The sequence below is a fragment of the Drosophila tropicalis genome, unplaced genomic scaffold (assembly GCF_018151085.1).
Source record: "Drosophila tropicalis isolate 14030-0801.00 unplaced genomic scaffold, ASM1815108v1 contig_393, whole genome shotgun sequence".
Classification (NCBI taxonomy): domain Eukaryota; kingdom Metazoa; phylum Arthropoda; class Insecta; order Diptera; family Drosophilidae; genus Drosophila; species Drosophila tropicalis.
Window position 1 is genome coordinate 1,953,550 of NW_027172855.1, and position 19,023 is coordinate 1,972,572.

General features: G+C 33.6%; 1 protein-coding gene across 1 annotated transcript in view; it reads right to left on the reverse strand.

Moving 5' to 3' along the window:
- Positions 1-428: 428 nt before the first annotated feature.
- The window catches only part of nolo (no long nerve cord), a 74,295-nt gene continuing 55,700 nt past the window's right edge, over positions 429-19,023 (reverse strand). The window contains 6 exon segments of the mRNA XM_068284815.1: positions 429-2,137; positions 2,407-2,557; positions 2,658-3,029; positions 3,602-3,985; positions 14,556-14,678; positions 16,707-16,833. Of these exon segments, the coding sequence (XP_068140916.1) occupies positions 1,992-2,137; positions 2,407-2,557; positions 2,658-3,029; positions 3,602-3,985; positions 14,556-14,678; positions 16,707-16,833 (1,303 nt within the window). The 3' untranslated portion in view covers positions 429-1,991.

The following is a 19,023-nucleotide window of genomic DNA, read 5'->3' on the forward strand; positions in this document are numbered from 1 at the left end:
GTCATGCCTATCGATTGTTTTACCAAAGGTGTAAGGAATATTTATATATCAAGCTAGAATACTTTTAGCAATAAAGACTTTCTTAACATCGGAAAAGGCTCCATCTAGAGGTCCTTTACTTATACAGTAGATAACAGAAAATGTCAAGTTAACGAACTAAATTAAAGCTTATTTTAGTATTGTACAAAACTTCAACGGCAGGAGCGTTTGAAAGAGCCAGTAGCATTTTCATAAAGGCAAAAGCTTTTTAGCCCAATTAAGCTTAGTCGGTTTCGAGCTGTTCACTCAGTTTTGACGGGTTTCGTATGTAACTTTTCAAATGGTGGTTATATAAGCTTAAAGCTTTTATATGTGGAAAATTCTATATTTAGATTTCGTATTAATACCATTCAAAATCGCTAAAAAAATGTCTTTTGCGTAGTTTACTCTCAAAAGTAGGCAACACATTTTCACTCTTTGGGATTTCTTGCTTTTGGTTTACTATTCTGGCACGTAAGAACAATTAAATGAGCACACACACTTTTTATATATTTTTAATATTTAATATTTATTTCAGTTTCTTTTATTTCATTTCGTGGTTTTTTGTTTTTTCGTTTTTGTTTTGTTTAAATTCTTACAGTATTTTTAGCAGTTACTTTCGCTGTGTCTTCGCTTATTTCAATCATAATATTAATCATATCTTTGTTGTATACGAGTGAGTGTGTTGTTTCTGTGTGTATGTGTGTGTGTGTTTAACATTGGTTATGGTTAGCTTTTATTTATATATGTATTTATGTAAGTTAATTTATAACCTTTTCCTTTTATTTTCTTTTTCTTTTTTAGCTTAACAATTTAAACATTTATTTATGCTTTCAACATTTGTCGGATCTTTGTTTTAATTTCTTGTTTTATAAAACAATTTCGCTCATAAAAAACTAATTACAAATATCCCATACATTTATTTATATATATTTTGTGTTTTTTTTTTTTTTAGTTTTAGCCTTTGAAATGAAATAATGTTTGTTATTTACAATATTCAGAGTTGGAAATGTATATTATTAAATTTCTATAAATGCAAAATGAAAATTTAACAAACGATTGCTAAGAATTGACAATTTTGCTTGCCGTTTTGTTTTTTCTCTTTATTATATCCTATATAATATTTACAATTATATCTGTTATAAATATTTAGTTTAGGTAACTGTGCTGAATTTATATAATTTTATTTTTTAAATGCTCGGCAATTTAGCTGATTTAGTGATTCGGGTTTTCGGTTTTTCTCTATATATTTAAGCTAGTCATGGCAAAATGTGACGTTTTTCACAACATTTTAATGGGGAGTAGGAAGGGAGAGGGGCTAGATGCATTGTTGTAGTTTTATTTAGTTCAGTTACTAACTTGATTTTACACTTAAATTTTGCATTGCAGCAGCGCTCATTGACATTTAATTACTATGACTTATATTTTTGTTTGCTTTTAATTTTTATTAGTAGTTTCTGGTTGTTGCTTTCAATTTTAGTATTGCTTAAAGCAAAGCTGCTTCTCTTCAATTTGAAAGCGGACTAATTAAATTGTCTTGACAAATTAATTAACCCATCTTACGTTGTGTAATCAATATGTAAATACATATGTGTTTTGTATGTAAGTGTGTGTGTAGGTATTTATGCTTAGTTTAATTGCTCAAATCAATGTTATAACAAATTCGCGTAAAATTTAAATTAATGAAAATTTTTAAATTACATTTAACTATGCGATTGTTTGTTTTGTTTTGTTTTTTTTTTTTTTTTGTTGGTTGTTGCAGTTGCTGTTGAAAACTAAATTTTTTTTATAAGATTAAGAATTGTTTTAATTGTAGTTTTTAGGTTTAGTAATACATACACACAATATGCATAAGTTTAACTTTTATGTATATGTTTGCTATGCTTGCTTTTACTTTTCTTTTTTCATTTGCTTAATGTTTCACTCCAAGTTACTTAGAGCAATTGCTTGCAGATCAACTACAAAAAGTCCAACTACTGGAATATATATTGATGGCCCGATTGTTGGCATGAATTGCAGCATTTCTCCTTATATCGATGCAGTCGACATAGACCCATAGATCGAGCATTGCGACAATAACGAGACGAGTCGCGACAATGCAAAGCAGCCGATGCAGATACTAAAAAGTGTAAAAAGAAAAACAATTTATTAAACTTGTAACTTTTTGCAAATTTTATCATTGAAAAAGATATTGACTAAATTGTGATGGAGACAACTATTTAGAATATTCTAAGTTTAGCCTTTAAACCTAGTTTGATCGAAAGATAATTAGTTAATCATCCTAATATTTTAAGGTTAATGTTGCAATTTTCATTACAACACTTATCGATGCAAACTAAGTTATTATTATTCCATTTTCATTAATAATTAGTTCTAAAAACTACTCACACTTTGCCTGACAGGGTGGACTCTTGCAGACCTTTCTGACCGCTGGGCGGGGCTGATGTTTGCACACATTGCCAGCTGGCCGACGAGTGCCATACCAAACGCACTGCAGTATGCGGTACTTGATGCCTTGGCGACTGCACGGAGCATTACACTGCAAAAACCAGCAAAAATTGTAGGACATTAATTGATAATGTTTTTTAATAAGCACCCCAGGAACAGCAACAGGAGCTAGAGGGGTCGAGCCAACCTACCTCAGACCAAGGCTCCACACGCCAAACGCCTTTGCAGCGCTCGTTGTAACATTCCTGACGCACCAGAGGCTTCTCGTAGTCATCGCAGGCCGTGCCCAAACTGCCGTTCTCATACCGGCAGCTTACCTCACGACGCTGCACAGCCGTATTCCGACCATGGCAGCGGGAGTTCTGGCACAAAGTCCAATCGCCCTTGGTCCACTGAGGACAGGGCTCATTGCCGCAGCTCTGGAACGTGTCGGGCATGTCCAGGCCGTGGGCGGTGCACTTTGAATTGTCCACCATGTCGTTTTCATTGTCCTTGTTGTTAGTGTTGGTGTTGGTATTGCCATTCCCGGCCTTTGCCTCTCGCAGGCAGCTTAATGTGCGGCGCTTTGGGAGAACAAAAAAAGCAGCAAGAAGAAATACAAGAAAATAAATTTTTGCCCATAAAATAAGAAAGTACAACGCAAGCAAGCCAGCAGGTTGAAGGTAGTAGATTGTGGCCCATGTCGGGACCTTTGGCTGTTAAAATATTTAATCTTGTGCTTGATTTTATGAGGCTGCTACTGAAGTCAGATTTGTGGGCTGGGAATTTGCTGTGCATTTGGCTAATTATTGCATTAATGCCACCAGATGCCTCTGGCATGAAGATGAAAGGAGACTTGAATATACTTTTATGATTAGGAAAACTAATATTAATGCAAGAACCTTTTAAGTGATATTAAAACTCCAGAGCTAGGTATTTAAATCCTAATATGCATAGGGATCTATTACAATCCGCCCAATATTATATAGTTAACCCCAATGGAACTACCTTTCAGTACTTTTGTGTTCAAACTCAGGAACAAGAGAATTTTAGATATATTGAGTTTCTACTTTACTTGAGTCTGCTTTAAGCCTTTCCATTAGTTCGAGGTACTTGAATGGTTCTGCAATTGAAATTTCCATCTAACATATCTTACCTGTAAACCACTGCCAGCTGCACCACATTCCTGACTGCATTTGGACCAATCACCCAAATGCCATTTGTAGATAAAGCCATCGCCTTCAATGCTCAAATTTGTTGACGACAATGTTGGCGTTTTTGGTGTTGTTGTTGTCGATGTTGTTGTAGTTGTTGCAGTGGTTGCTGTCTCCCATCGTGCATGCGGCATATGCGGTGGTTGCGTCGCCTCAGTCGTTTCTCCCATAGCTTTCGCTTCGATATTTAGCTCTTTGGTCATCACACGCACTGGTTCATCTTGCTCGAAATGTTGAGGTTCCAAATCAACGCCATACTTGATCGCCTCGCCATGCAGCAAATGTTGGCCACGTGAATCCTTGAAGCGCTGCAAGGGCCATAGCAACTGTGGATATTCGTGTAAGGAAGAAAAATTTTTTGTTTTTTAGGCTTAAATGCATGAAAAATACATGACGAGCCTATGCTGTAGTTGTTGTTGTTGTTGGCTTAAATATGCGCTGAGGTAAAATCTTTGGGTTGGATTTTTGTATTTTTTTTTTCCCAATGGCTGCCGCGTTTCCTGTTGCCCATGCCATAACGTGTAATGTGAGTCAATTTGTGTGTGTGTGTGTGTGGGTGTGTGAACGAATATGTGTGCACTCTTCATGCATAGCCACTTGAATTGCCCACATCAATTGCTTCACGTTGACTGACTACGAACTGCGAAATCCGATTAGCCATTGAACCTCTGTACCCTACCCTAATCCAACTCCCTGTCTCTTTCTCCCCTTTTCTCTATCTACCCTGTCTAACACATCTCGCTAGAAATTTGACTACCAAATGCGACCAATGGGTTTTTTGGACAAAAAAAAATAGGATATTTCGAAGCTTTTGATACACTTGAAGAAATGGTGGGCTCATGGTCTAGAATGGTACAGCTAGAGATATAAGAACTCAAAATTCATATAATCAACTATATTATCTTTTTCGCAATTTATTTAGTAACCCATATTAGAAACAATTGCAAATCCAAAAAAGCAATCAACTAGCAAATGTCACAATATTTTCAGTGCCTTATCTTTGATTGCTCAGGATTTAGTTATGGGTAAATAGGAATATATGCCTTTTTATTAGAATTTGCAGTCTTTAATGAGCATATCGAATATTTTACAAATTTATCTTTACTGTGTTGTGTTCTTATGGGTCCCCTTACAGCAGTCAACAAGGAAATACATTGCATTGAGGAGAGGTGGCCTTTTTTGTGGATTTTTAATTTTTTGATGTTCTTTATCTTGGTCTTTTTTCGAGTGTCGTTGAAAATGACTTGAACACAGTTTTCGCAACTAGAAAACAAACCTCAAACCCATATGAAAATGGCTCCCACACTATGAAGCTTATTGTCAAAAAGCATTGTCCTGGTCTAACGTCAACATCATTGCGCTGCTCGTTTTCATTTACAGCTGCACAGAGAGAAACGAAAGGGAGATATGCATTAAGAGAAAGAGAGAACGAGAAGGAGTCGAAGGAGGACTAAAGCTAGTAGAACCGATTTCGAGTCGAGTTGAAGGCACACAGAGATGATTTCCCAAGTGGCACTTGAAACCGACAAATACGTTTGCATAGTTTTTGGGGTTTTTTGTTCTTGCTGCAACCAGCCGGTTGCATCTGCTGCTGCGCTTTTATGTGCAGCCTGGTCGACTTCTGTTCCCCAAACTACCTCCCATTTGAACCGCCCATTTTGACATTTGTTAGCCAGCTCTACAACAGCCAGCAGCGACAATGACGATGACGCCTCCATTGCCTTTTATTGTTGGCACCGCAATCGGAACTTTGGTTCTTGTTGCTGTTACTGCTGCTGCTGCTGCTGCTGTTGTTGTTGTCAATATGGTAGCAACATCGATGGGGCTATGGGTGGGTGGTTGAGGTCATGGGTCTAGGGAATTTTTGGCTAGTATTTTGTGTGTTGCCTTGGCTCTTATGACTGTCATGCATTGCGCTTTTTTGGGCAACTGTAATTAGTTCAAAGTCATGCCTACGTTTTTGGATTTTGGTTGGATTTAAAAATTTTCCAAAAATATCACATAGGCTGCCTTTGTTTGAGCTCTAAAGAGATTCTTCCGTAAAAAAAAAAAAAAGAAATTCCAAAGCAACAGAAAAAGCAACATTTATTCTGTTTGTTGGAATTTCGTTCAGTTAACGAAAACAATCAACATACGTTTGAACAAAAATCATAATCCAAAATGTAAAAAAACTTACTTTATCCTAACAATCCTAGCAATCACAAGATAATGTAACTCTATCTTCTCTATCTTCTTCTATCTCAAATAATTTACTCCATTATTTAAAAAAGGCCATTTTATACTTTAGTTTAGAAGATGAAAATATTATCAACAAAGTATCAGTTTTAAATAACGCTTTATTGCCTTATTAGCAGTCTTAATAAGGGTAAAATTTGTGGAATTTCCTTCTTTCGCACCTTGCAGATAAATGTGATACATTCAATACAAATTCAAATCTCTCATTAGCAACTCATAACGTATTTTGTGTACTCTTTGGCAGGTGGCAGGCAACTGGCAAACCAAAAACAACAAAAAATCTCACATTTTGATCCAAACGCACATCGTTAAATTCTCACGCCTGACAGGCGATGCCAGCAGACACTGCTGCACAAAATTATCCAACTAGTTGCAAAACCAAAAGCAACGTGAACCGACAACTCAACCAAAATGTATGTCATTTCATTTAATTTAACTTTCAATGTAAAAAAAAAAAAATAAATTAATATGAAAACAAAAAAAAAACACTCACAAAAATATATGCAGTAAAACTGCAACCAAATGGCATGGAGTTTTAAATGGGGGGGTAAAAGTGCCCAGGAGGCAGAATCCTGCAACTGCAGCCTCCTCTTCAACAACATGCTTGCATTTAGCCCAGCGTCAGCTTCAGCCCAGCTTCCTGGCATTAATAAATAGTTGCAATCAAAATTAAAATGCGCAAAGCATTTTACTTGTTTTAAATCATTTGCGCTTGGAATGACGAATATGTATAGCAGCTATGTTTGCCGCATAGAGGACGGCTGCCTGGATACAAGGATGCAGGGATGACGGGATGGAAATTTATTAACGCGCTTTAGCGCTCTCCACAAGCCAAAAAACACAAAAAAAGTAGCGAGAGAGAGAGAGAGAGAAAAAAAAAAAAGAAAATTTTTCGGCCTGGGAAATGAAAGAAAATTTGTTTTTCCAGCTTTGGTCCTAATATAATTAATAGACCAAATGTGTTGGGTCATAAATTATTTGTTAGAGGCCAAAAAGGAAAATTGATGAAAGACCCCGAACAGGCGGATTGCAGTTACTTAGCTAATTGGGATCGGCCTAGGTTGAAGTCAATGCATTAGTTTGCTATACATAAATATATAGCCTTAGCTATGGCCCATAATTTGTATGCTGATAGCTAATCAATAAAATGTGCTTCAGGTAGAAGTGTATGGCAATTGACTAAAGCAGCTTTTCCTCATCGCCTACTGATAATGATGATGGTGATGATAACGATGAGTTGCTAATGAGCAGCTCTCAATGGCAAACAATGCAATTAAAAATGAAATTGCCCAGGATTTGCATTCATCATAAAATCAAATTGAAGTTTATGGACTCCAATAAAGCGAGCTCACGGAGCTGAAGAGATGAGTGAAGTAAAATGGTTTGAAATTGAAATTAATGCCATGGAATGACTTCAAATGATGTCAGATGTTGGAACGTGTGTACATATATACGATGAGCTCATTCAGTGGATTAATTAGTTAGATGAAAACAAAGTATTGCATACTTAATTAAAGATGCAAAATAAACTTTGGAGTATCTATACTTTCTGCAAATGATCAAATAAAATATACATATACATATATCTCTTAAATAGAAGCAGTTAAAAAGACAATTTTTAAAGAAGTATTCTTCCTAGAAGACTTTATAAACTTGAGAGTTCTTATTATGTTGATTGGTAAATTGAGCCCTTTTAAACTGGAAAAAAATATTAAAAATTGTATAGCTACAGGTAAAACTAAACTAAGGCTTATTTTGCATTAAAACATTTCCTTTTAAATATGTATGTCCGTTTAATGTATCAAAAGAGCAAGTGGTCTATGGGTAACGCAACCACAAATACATTAAAAATTTTAAAAGTCTTCTTTAATTTGATATTGCATACGCTAAAATGCTTATGTATCTTCAGTCACATATATGTATGTATTTATATTTGCTAACCAATAAACAGATTAAGTCATAAATATTTAAATTTTAGGCTCATTAAACTGTCAACAATTGCATAAATTGATGTGTTTTATTATTAAATTTTAAAGTCGCTATATGAAAACGACATTAATTTGGACCAAAAATGCCGCACAAACGCACACAGAGCCAAACAAAGGCACATAGATATACATACACTTACACAGAGAATTGCATAAGAGCTTGGCACTAAATGAAATGCAAATATATTTTATTTTTAACAATTATGGAAAATTATTATTATTATGAGAAAAAGAGAATGAGTAAAAGAGAGTTAATCAATGTGCCGCAAGCTTTCAACCTCAATTGACAGTTAGCATATGGTCCTGCCTCAACCTATATATGTATATGTGTGTGTATGTGTGCGTGAGTGTGAGGGGTTTTTATGTCTGTCAATGTGTGTCCTGTTTGGCTTGGCTAAATATTTTTTGCGGTTCGCATGTTTTTTGGCTAACCAGAGAAAATGTGCAACAAAAATTTACTACCAAAATTAGATATAATCCTGTGTGTGTATGCGTCTGTGAAAGTGTGTGGGAAAGGGTATAAATAATTGTGTTTGTGTGTGTGTGTGTTTGTGTGGCTTACAATTTTACGGTAACTAGCTTTGATAAATGCTTGCCGCCTGTGAAAATGGTTTGCCATATCGCAATACCATCCGCAACTGCACTCCGAGTGCTATGTATGTATGGGTTTCCAGAGTCAGTCTGGGATCTAAAACTGAGTCTGCTGATGGTCTGAGTTGTTGGCTGCGCTTCATAAATTATTTTTGCCTAATCTGCATACGGACGATGGAGAACCAGTCAGTTGAAATTTTTGGGCTTGGTACTCTATATATCTATGTACATATATGTGTACATTTTTTGTTGTTCTTTTCCGACTAGAGAATTTGTCGTCAAAGTAGCTAACTACAGTATGTGTTAAAAATTGATATACCCATTACCCGAAAGTTAAAAATTATAATCAAAACACAATTGATTATATAGACGTTACTCTTCTCTGAGTTCAAATTGAATAGATTACTTTATACCTGATAGAAACAGACTTATATTTTTGAATAATTATATGTACATCAATGTTAAATCCATTTGTCCATAAATAAATTTTGCAAAATTATAGACATTTTTATTGCTAATATGTGTAATAGTCTCAGTATGGAAGAGACCATATGAATAGTATCTTGACTTGTCATTTGGCATCATTAACATGATATCGATACAACTTTATTGCCCTCGTAAAAAAAGGTATTTGTAGAAATTCTATATATGTATCTACACCTACCTATATTCTAGGTAGAGTTTGACTTTAGGTGCATACTTTCTTTTTTCATAGGCTCTGCAAGTCTGCAATTTTTATACAAATGGCAATTCTTCTTTCTCTCTACATTATTCCAAAACTAAATCAAGCGCAGAACTTTATGTTATGGCCAGCACTGTAGAAATGAATCGCATACTTTTACTGCCAACAACTTTCTTTTTGCTCCATTTTTTTGCACTCTTTGCCCTCCCACATGTTGATGTTAGACTTGCCGCGCTCTTCCACCGGGTCTCAATGGTTTAATTTATTTTCTATTGCATTATAAATTTTGGTTGCCAAAAAGGAAAAGTTTGACTGAAGTCAAGGCACCGACATCAAGTTACCCAGTAGTAAAACTTTTTGTATACACTTAAGAAATTTATGTTGGTCAAATTTAATATAAATTAAAAGAAGTGTTTTTGGTAATAAAACTCAAATAATTTTGTTTGTTTATTATTCTACTCGATTCAATAATTATATCAGATTTGTTTTGAAAAAATTTGTTTAACAATTTATTAATTGTTAAAAAGCTAATCCTGGAACAAACCCGAACTGGCACATAAGTCTTTCAATAGGATAAGAATCAGTTAAAAGAAATGGAGTGACAGTGTTCGAAAAGTTTTCGATAGAGGGCTTTAAAATTCAATTACTGTATGAGGAAGCAAAGGCTTTCCCTTCGCTTATTTTATACCACCATATACCCTCCTACTCTATACCCAAAGGATATAAAAAACCGCAACGCACACACACACCATATACAAGGGAAATTTCTAGCAAAGCGTCAGGTGTAACATACACGACGTTAACGTTGACTAAAAGCTAATTTTCTATGCTAAAAAACAAAAATTCATATTGCACATTTCGTCATTTATCTAGTTTAACTTTTATGCGGCTAGCCGAAAAACGTTTATATGCGCTCGCGCGGTAAAAAGAAAAACTTTTCAATTAATAAATTAAGTTTTATGTTTTTTTTCTCTCTCGTTTTTGGTTACTAATTGTTTGTTGGTCTGCACATTTTTCCCATTTATGAATACAGTTTATGCATATGGGTATTACTTTTCACTGCACGTAATGGCATGGCACTTACCTAGCCGGCATATCAGCCTTATAGCAACAACAACACAGCTCAAATTATTAAATGCATAATTAATTAGTTGAATAAAAATTGACACAGATATAGATAGATATATACAAAGATATGTACAAATAGAAACTATATAAATAGGTCATTTGTATATAGTTTAAATATGTTTTAATTGAGTTTTTCGCATGCAAAACAAATATACATCGCAAAAATAACTAAAATAAAAAACAAAAAGAGAAACTTTGCAATTTATACAAGAAATAATTTCAACGTAATTTCAATAAATAAAAATTGTAAATTTTTTATGAATTTTGACAGCAAAAATTACTATGCCTATTTGTATGTATGTAAGTACAAATATTTATACAAATGTTTTGCCAGTTTATTTTCTGGCAATAACTGTCGAGTTTTCTCTGCGCTAAAAACTAAAGCTAAGTGCAATTTTCACTAAATTTTATTTTCAAACGTGTTTGCACATTTATGGAAATCGAATACTCTCACAGAGGTTACAACCGAATTGTTATTTGATGTGACATGACCTGGACCTGCATTTGTAGAAATATGTTAATTTCTTTGCTAGGTTTTTTTAAACCTAACATTTAGTCAGACTTAAATATATATTCAAAGATTCAGAAATATATATATATTTGAAGAAACAAATTGAATGTAAAATAATAACACAAGTACTTAAATCAATGTTTTATTTGCTTTACAGTCATTTAATTGTAAGTCTTCTCATTGTCAACTAACTCAAGTGTTTTGTTTCTCTGAAGAGCTTAACTTTTTTATCAGTTTGTAATCTTTTTGAAAAATATTATTATATTCTATAGACAACATTAATGCTAGACAATATTTTTGGTGTTTAAAATATTGATATTTATTGATATTATTGTTATCAATACATTTCTAAAATAAATTTTGTTAATCTTTCCGCATACTATGCGTATACGTTATATTTCATTTATGGTAGTTTTCCCAAATAATTTTTGAGTCAATTTTTTAAATCATTCCCATTTTTATTTTTTGTATCAAAAGACCAAGGTACTTATCCCAACCAATGTTCTTATTCTTACGTCTGTTGTAAATGACGCTGAATTTAAGAAGTGATTTTATTTCTTAGCCATTTCCAATGACCCTTTTTAGATTTCAAACTGAGCTTAGTGTTAATGATCAAAAATAAGGGACTCAAAAACTTGGTGAAAGAATTGCAATATAATAAAAATGAATCCTTTTAACTCAAATAATCAATGAAAACATTTATATAATCACCCAAATTAAAATATCTTAAAGTCTATGGAGATAGTTTACTGTCTTAAGAATTCTACAACTACAAATTATACCATTTTTTAAAATCTTTCCCTCGTCTCTTCCTCCCTCCCTCCACTACAAAACAATAGAAAATTCCAGTATGAACAATATCACTTTAATTTGAAAGCATAATAGAAATATTTTAAAGAGTAAATAAACTTCGATGTTGCGCTGCTGATTTTAGTTTTTTTCTACATATGAATCCCAGCACTATGCCAATTAGAGTGAAAAATGTGATTTAAGGTAATTTAAATTTAATTAAATTGTTCGATTTATGCTCATCTTTTTTTGTCGATCTAAATCCACATATTTGCATATGTTCATTCATATGTACACATATGATATGAAGTGGTTGTGTTGATTAGTATATTGATAGAATAGAATTAATTAGATTTCAAAAATGCAATCAAAAAACATTGACAAAATTTATGTCAATAAAAAAAAAATTTTTTTTGCACATTTTGCAATCAGGAAAAGCGAGAATAAAAAAAAAAATTATACAGATGCTCACTCTCGTTCATGCACATTTTCAAAACACATCAATTTTAATAATATTAATATTGTTGATGGAAATTGTACTTTGTGCAGCAGTTTTCCCCAGCTAGTATTATTACTATTATGCCAATTGTTTGCTCATTTTCCGAGCAGGAGCAAGCAGAAAATGTCTTTTGATGGGGCAGGCGGCACAGCAAGACGCGCAAAAAGTTGCATAAAGAGGAAGACTTTCCTTTCCTTGTTGGCCAATTTAATGAAAATATTTTAATTAATTTTCATTATGGTATATCCGATAGTTAAAGTGTTTTTTTCTTTTTCAGTTCTTCTTTTTGCATGCTTTTACTGAAGGAAACTCTTTACGCGCTTTAAATATTCGTTTTGTTTGTTTGTATGTATGAAGTGAAGTAAAAAGTGCTTAGTTCGTAATAATTATTTGGAAAGTTTTACCTACGTGGTATATAAAGTTTTTGATTATTTAATTTGTAGTTTTATTTTAAGGTTTCAAAGGGGAATATTTGGTGTATTCAACAATTTGTAGTTTTCCCATTGTTGAGTGTGTTGTTATGTTGTTATTGTTGTGGTTGTTGTTGTTGTTGGAGCACCCAAGAAAAACAAAGGAAATCAAACATATGAAGAAATATGTATGTATGTTTTACGTGGATAAAGTTTTGTATTTTAATCTATTTATTTTCAAAAAAAAAAAAAAAAAACTTTTTTGTTTCTGTAAAAGTCATGCAAAATCTAGTCAAAAACTACTTGGAAAAAATTCATGCATAAAATACAAAAATATATTTAATCCGAATAACAATAAGGTCAAGTAAAATTAGTTTAAAATGGGTTAGAAACTATCCTTTATTGTCATAAACTTCATTAAGACAAGGTAATAAAAGTATGTATATAAGAAGATAAGTAAATAATTAATAATTGAAAAGAATTTGAATAGCTATTTAATTGATTTATTAGAAATCCCTTAAATTCTATTAATTGTTGGCTTATGTAGGTTTATTAAATGAATATCGTATTAGGTTTTATATGCATTTAGTCAATGCAATTCAGATTATAAAATAAGCAGATAGAAAATTTAAACACCTTTTGTTTAACAACAAAAGCCAAATACATATATCTCTTTAGTCTGGCTATCCTTTTGCATAGTTTGATTACTGCCACCAGTAAAATGTATATTTACCTGCGCTCACAACTCATACAAAATGACAAATTGCAACAATTTCTAGGCACAGTTGTAGTAGTAGGGAAAGATAAATATGCAGACATTGCAAAATTTATTTGCAACACTTTGCCAGTGCACTAATTACACGCACATACAAAGTTCAAGAGTGGGCGGAGAACTGTGCCTGCCATCCAATTTCGAGTACCTCAGATATATGACTACTGCCACTGTCTTTGGCTGGCCAAATTAATGGTTACAAATTTTTACAAGGTACAAATGAAAAACCAGAGGGCCGGGGCTAACTTCGACCGCGTCAAAGTTTGTATACCCTTGCAACTTTTTTTGGAACTCTATCCTTACCTATTAGCCATCAATGTGGAAAACTTTTACGTTTTATCTAAAAAGGCTTAAGCTTGAGAAAGAATGGCCTACAATCATAGGAAATAACGAAGATATTGATCAAAGTCACTGTTTTCGACCAATCGTTCCTATGGGAGCTATGTCGATATAGTCACCTGATCTTGATCAAATTTGGCATAGTCGCTTATAGGCGTAGTAAACTCTCTAATATTAAGTTTCACGACAATAGCTCAGAAAATAACGAAGGTATTGAGAAAGTCACTGTTCGTGACTTGGCCGTTTGTATGGGAGCTATATTATATAGTCACCCGATCTTGATCAAATTTGGCATAGTCGCTTATAGGCGTAGTAAACTCTCTAATATTAAGTTTCACGATAATAGCATAGAAAATAACGAAGTTATTGAGAAAAGTCACTGTTCGTGACTTTGGAGTTTGTATGGGAGCTATATGATATAGTGGTCCGATCCGGCTGAATCCGAGATATACAACGCCTGCAGTATATACAAGCCTACGTGCAAAATTTCAGCTCTGTAGCTCTTACGGTCTAGGGGGAGTTTGCGTTGATACAGACGGACGGACGGACGGACGGACGGACGGACGGACGGACGGACGGACGACGGACGGACATGGCTAGTTGAACTCGTCTCGTCGTGCTGATCAAGAATATATATACTTTGTATGGTCGGAGATGCTTTGTTCTATGCGTTGCACACTTCTGACCAAAATTAATATACCCTTTTTGCAAGGGTATAAAAAGAGACAAAAGAACAAACAAAGAAGAAAAAAAACAACAAATTTGCAGAACGACATATAAAAGATCCAATAACAGAAGAAGAAGAAACTTTATTCAACGCAAACGTAATGAATGAATTTAAATCAAAAGCAATTGACAAAAAAAACTGTGTACCAACATGAACACAAGAACACAGCGAACAAAGAACAAGAATTACGAAATGAAGGTAGCATAGCGAAAGGATGCTTCTCACCTGAAGATTGCTCAGCAATGCCTGAAAATATGGCATGGCCAGCAAAGTTTTGGTGCGACTGCCACCGCTGCTGGCACTAGCTGGTTGTGGAATTCTGTCCTGCGATTGCACTAATTGCGATTGCTGCAGATGCATACATATATTCATATTCATATATATATACATTTATAGATATATCAAGCAATTGCAATTATGTACAAGGAACAGTCGATAGTTTGGTGTGGGGTGGAAGGGATAGAGAAAGAAATATATAGTAAAACGGTTATTAACTGTGGTATTATTTATTAGCAATATGGTTTTCGGTTTAAAGTAATGTGGTTATGAATGATATGAGTAGGATGTAAGTACTTGGGTAAAGCGACGAAATGGGGAGATTTTGATTTCGTTAGGTTTATTATTACAGCGTTCCTTTGTTTAAATAACAAAGTAAATAGAAACTATAGGAGTACAAAAAGAGTCAACGATAAAATATTAAGAACATTTTGTAGTTACAAACTTTTCCAATATTAATATTGTTGCCACTTTCCTGGTTAGCTAGAAGTGTTTCAGACTATTTGATATCACTTGGGTTGCTACAGTTTGTTCCATCTTAGAACCTTATTCTTTATTTAAAAGTATGGATTATCACTTAAAGGTTTACCATCACTTTTCAACACTTGACTATTATTGTTTCAATACTAAATGGTTCAGATATTGTAGATTATTTTCAGCAAAGTGTCCTAATGTAGCTAAAAAAGTAGTTCAGATCTTGAAGCTATCACAAATTTGTTTTGTTTGCTAAGCTTTATTTATCAGGTCGGAATAGTCCGTCTGTCTTCACTTCTATTAGTTCATTCTCCATATAATATAATGTACTGCATTTCACCAAAGAACAAATGCACCTATTTAATTTAAATAATTGGATCACACAGTACTGGCTTTCTTTGATAATTATCAATTATTTACATTTCCAATTTCAATTTCTAGGCTCAATCAGTTATAAATGAAACACAAATGCTTTAAAAAAATGTATTACTACAAGGTGATTCTACGTCCCTTCAAAAAATGATAGCAACTAGTTTAAATCCAACAACGGCTGCCTATAACTTTGAAAATGAATTTTCTTTCACCCACAAGCAATCAATTTTCTTCTAATTTTCTGCTTAGAAGCAAATCCTAATCCTTTACCACAATAGTCAATTTGCAGGCCTCTGCACCTAAACCGCATATTCCAATATAAAGCAACTTCTACTCATACTTTCTAGTACGCTTCCAAGCCTATTTTATCTCAAATGGTAATATCTTTCGTGTTTTTTGCCCCTCTTATAACCAAATTTCCAATTTCATTCACCTACAAATTGAAAGTCTACAAAATTCCCTTTCCACGTTTCACTTTCCCATCACATAGTAACGAACTCAATCAAGGCATTTACGCTAATTTTGGACTGCTTATACAACCAACTGGGAAACTGGCAAATAACCCAAAAAAAAGAGAAAAGAAAAACACAAAATAAATCCCAATTCTGACCCGCAAAAGCAAACCTGATTCATTCTCTCGGCAAACAACAAAATTTTTGGTTTTGCCAGGATTCTCAACACTCTACACCGACGACAACAACGACAACAACAATAACAACAACGTCAGCAAAAACATGACAAAAAGAACAAGAGGCAGAAAAGCAGGTCACACTTGTCCTCTTCTATTCTTTGGGATAGAAATTGTAAAATGCTTTTGGTTTACTTTTTTGCTTTGGCCAACGCTAGGTATACGTAATTTCATTTCAAAGCCAACAACAAGAAGAAGACAAAATCACAACTATAGAGTAATCTACAGATATTTGTCGACATAGGAGTATATATATATAAAAAAAAGGGGGAAAAAAAAAACAAGAATTGAAAGGGGGGAAAAAAAATTGGAAAGCCAAGTGGAAAAACTATCAAATTACGTTGATGTTGACAAGAAAAGGACAAACCACAAAATCCAATACACACACACAAACCCCACACCCGACCAAATAGTATAAGGAAGGACGAAACATATTTAAAATGTAAACATGTTAGAGATGACGACGACAATGACGTTGATAGAGTGGGACAAATCATATATGTATGTATGTATGTATGTATGTATGTTTGTATGTGTGTTTATGTTTTAATGGTAAGCACACTCACATCATCTTCCATAATGCTGCTGTCCGCATGTTGAATCCCATCCGATTTTGGTCGACGATTGCGTTCACGTCCATTCTGCATGCGTTCCGACTGTTGTTGACGACGACGTGTGCCCTGCTGCGACGACCTGGAAAAATGAAAGGAATACGAAACAGGGAAAAATTAGAAAACCTTAAAGCCAAAACTTTGGTAAACACTTAATGCAAGCCTTCACTCCTCACACCTTAAACCCTTTTCTACGGGTTCTTTATGCAAAAGATAGAACGAGGTTGAAAGCGGGGGTTGGCGAAAATGTCAACTTCAGGCATGGATTTCTTTGGAACAAAGCTTTGTCGAGTGGCATTTTGTGGTGTTCCTGTATCCTTTGTTGAGAAGTCGAAGCCGAAACCAACACTAACCATCCACCTATATATATATTTATAGGATACATACATACATACATATGTATGCATATATACATCCCATTTACCAAACCACCCATCTACCAATCTATAGCGTAACAATTAAGCTTTGTTTTTGTCTGTTTGTCACCCGGTTACATGTTGCATTTTGTAAGGGGGGCTCTGAAGTGTCAAAGGGTAGGCTGGATGCTTGCTGAAAATATGTCAGTGAAGAGCTTATATCTTTTGTTACTCTCTGGCATAAACATGAATGCATATTGAAGAGGGTATAGTCAGTTAAAATTGGTCAAGAAGAGAATTTTGCAAAATAGATGAAAAACTAAACAGAAGAGTTCATAATAGCAATGTCTGCTCAAATGAACAGGTAAATAATCAAAGTTAAAATTTAACACATTTCCATTTTATATATTTTACTTTTTAATAAGAAATTTTAGGAAAACAATTATAGGATTCGTTTTTGTATAGTTTTCATTGTTAAGGCTATCTTCGTTGATGTCTAATATTAGGAAAAATAAAATATTTATTCCTAAAAAAAATTAAAATATAAATTAATAGTATTTTAAAGTAAGCAAAAGTAAGTAAAAAGTAAATAAAGACAATTAAGTCACTCAATTTTAATGCTCTAGGTAAGTTTAGCTCATTTAAATTGCTGATTTCTTTTGCCATTATTAAGTTTTAAATTTGTTGTTTCTCGTTTTTAATTTTTACTTAAAATTTTTCCTCTGCCATTTAGTCTTTGAAATTTCATTTAAATTTGTAATTTAATTGTTAAAAACATATATTCTGACTTATGAGACACTTCCATTTCTTAATTATTATATTTAATATAAACAAAAAAAAATTAAATTATGGTAACCTGCCACAAGTTTTATTTGTGTTTGAAAAAAATTGGATAAACTCTAATAGCATAAGCTTTGTAGTAGAAATCTTTAAATCTAGTTTAATTAAGTCAAAATGATACATTTGATAATTCTATCTTCAATTTTCTTAGCATATTTATTCAAATGCAGTTATTTATGATGTCTGACTATCATACATATTTATATTCCATTATTAGAGCTGAAGTAAACGTTATTAGAATTCATCAAAACAATTTGCATATATCAATATTTGGCCAACAAAGTTTCTCTCCCCTCACCACCCGACGAATACGAGCCACACACACACATGCCCCATGGAGTTCTGGCAAAAGGCAACATAAATAATAATTTGGAAACCAAAGAAGAAAAACGAGGAGTGAGAATAAATAAATAGAAATGGAAATGAAAATAAAACAAAAAACTGGAAGAAAAAAAATAACAACATTTAATGCACACAAACACACAACATGTTGGTCAAAGAACTAAAGTTCAACCCATCTAAACACCTGCTCCGCTCCTGGCATAAATTTGCATATTTTCTATGCAGCATAAAATTGACAAAAATTGTTGTGTGTGCCATTTTGACCAAAAAACAAAAAATAAAACCACACACACACACACATGTTTAATGTGTGCGAGCAGAGGAAGTGAAATTTTCTCAACCACATCGACATAAATCTATACACATATACACACAAATGTATAAAATATATATATATGTATATACGAATATATTTGAAACATTTAAAATGCGATCAAATATTGCTCCACCCCCCATCATCGCGTTGTTCTCTCTCTCTCTCTCTTCCCCATAAGCGACCAACTCTGCTGCATTGAGTTACATGTTGATATTTGTTTTTATAGCGAAACGCCAAAAGTTAGGCAACGAAAAGGACGACAAGGACAACGTTGATGATGCATTTGTAAAACCAAAAATGCCGCCGTGTATATATGTGTGTGTGCGTGTGTGTAGCTTGTGGCTTTGCCAAAATGCATTTTGCTGTTGGCTGTTTGCTTTTAACCATTTACGTTAAGCAGGTGGACGGGCAGGGGCAA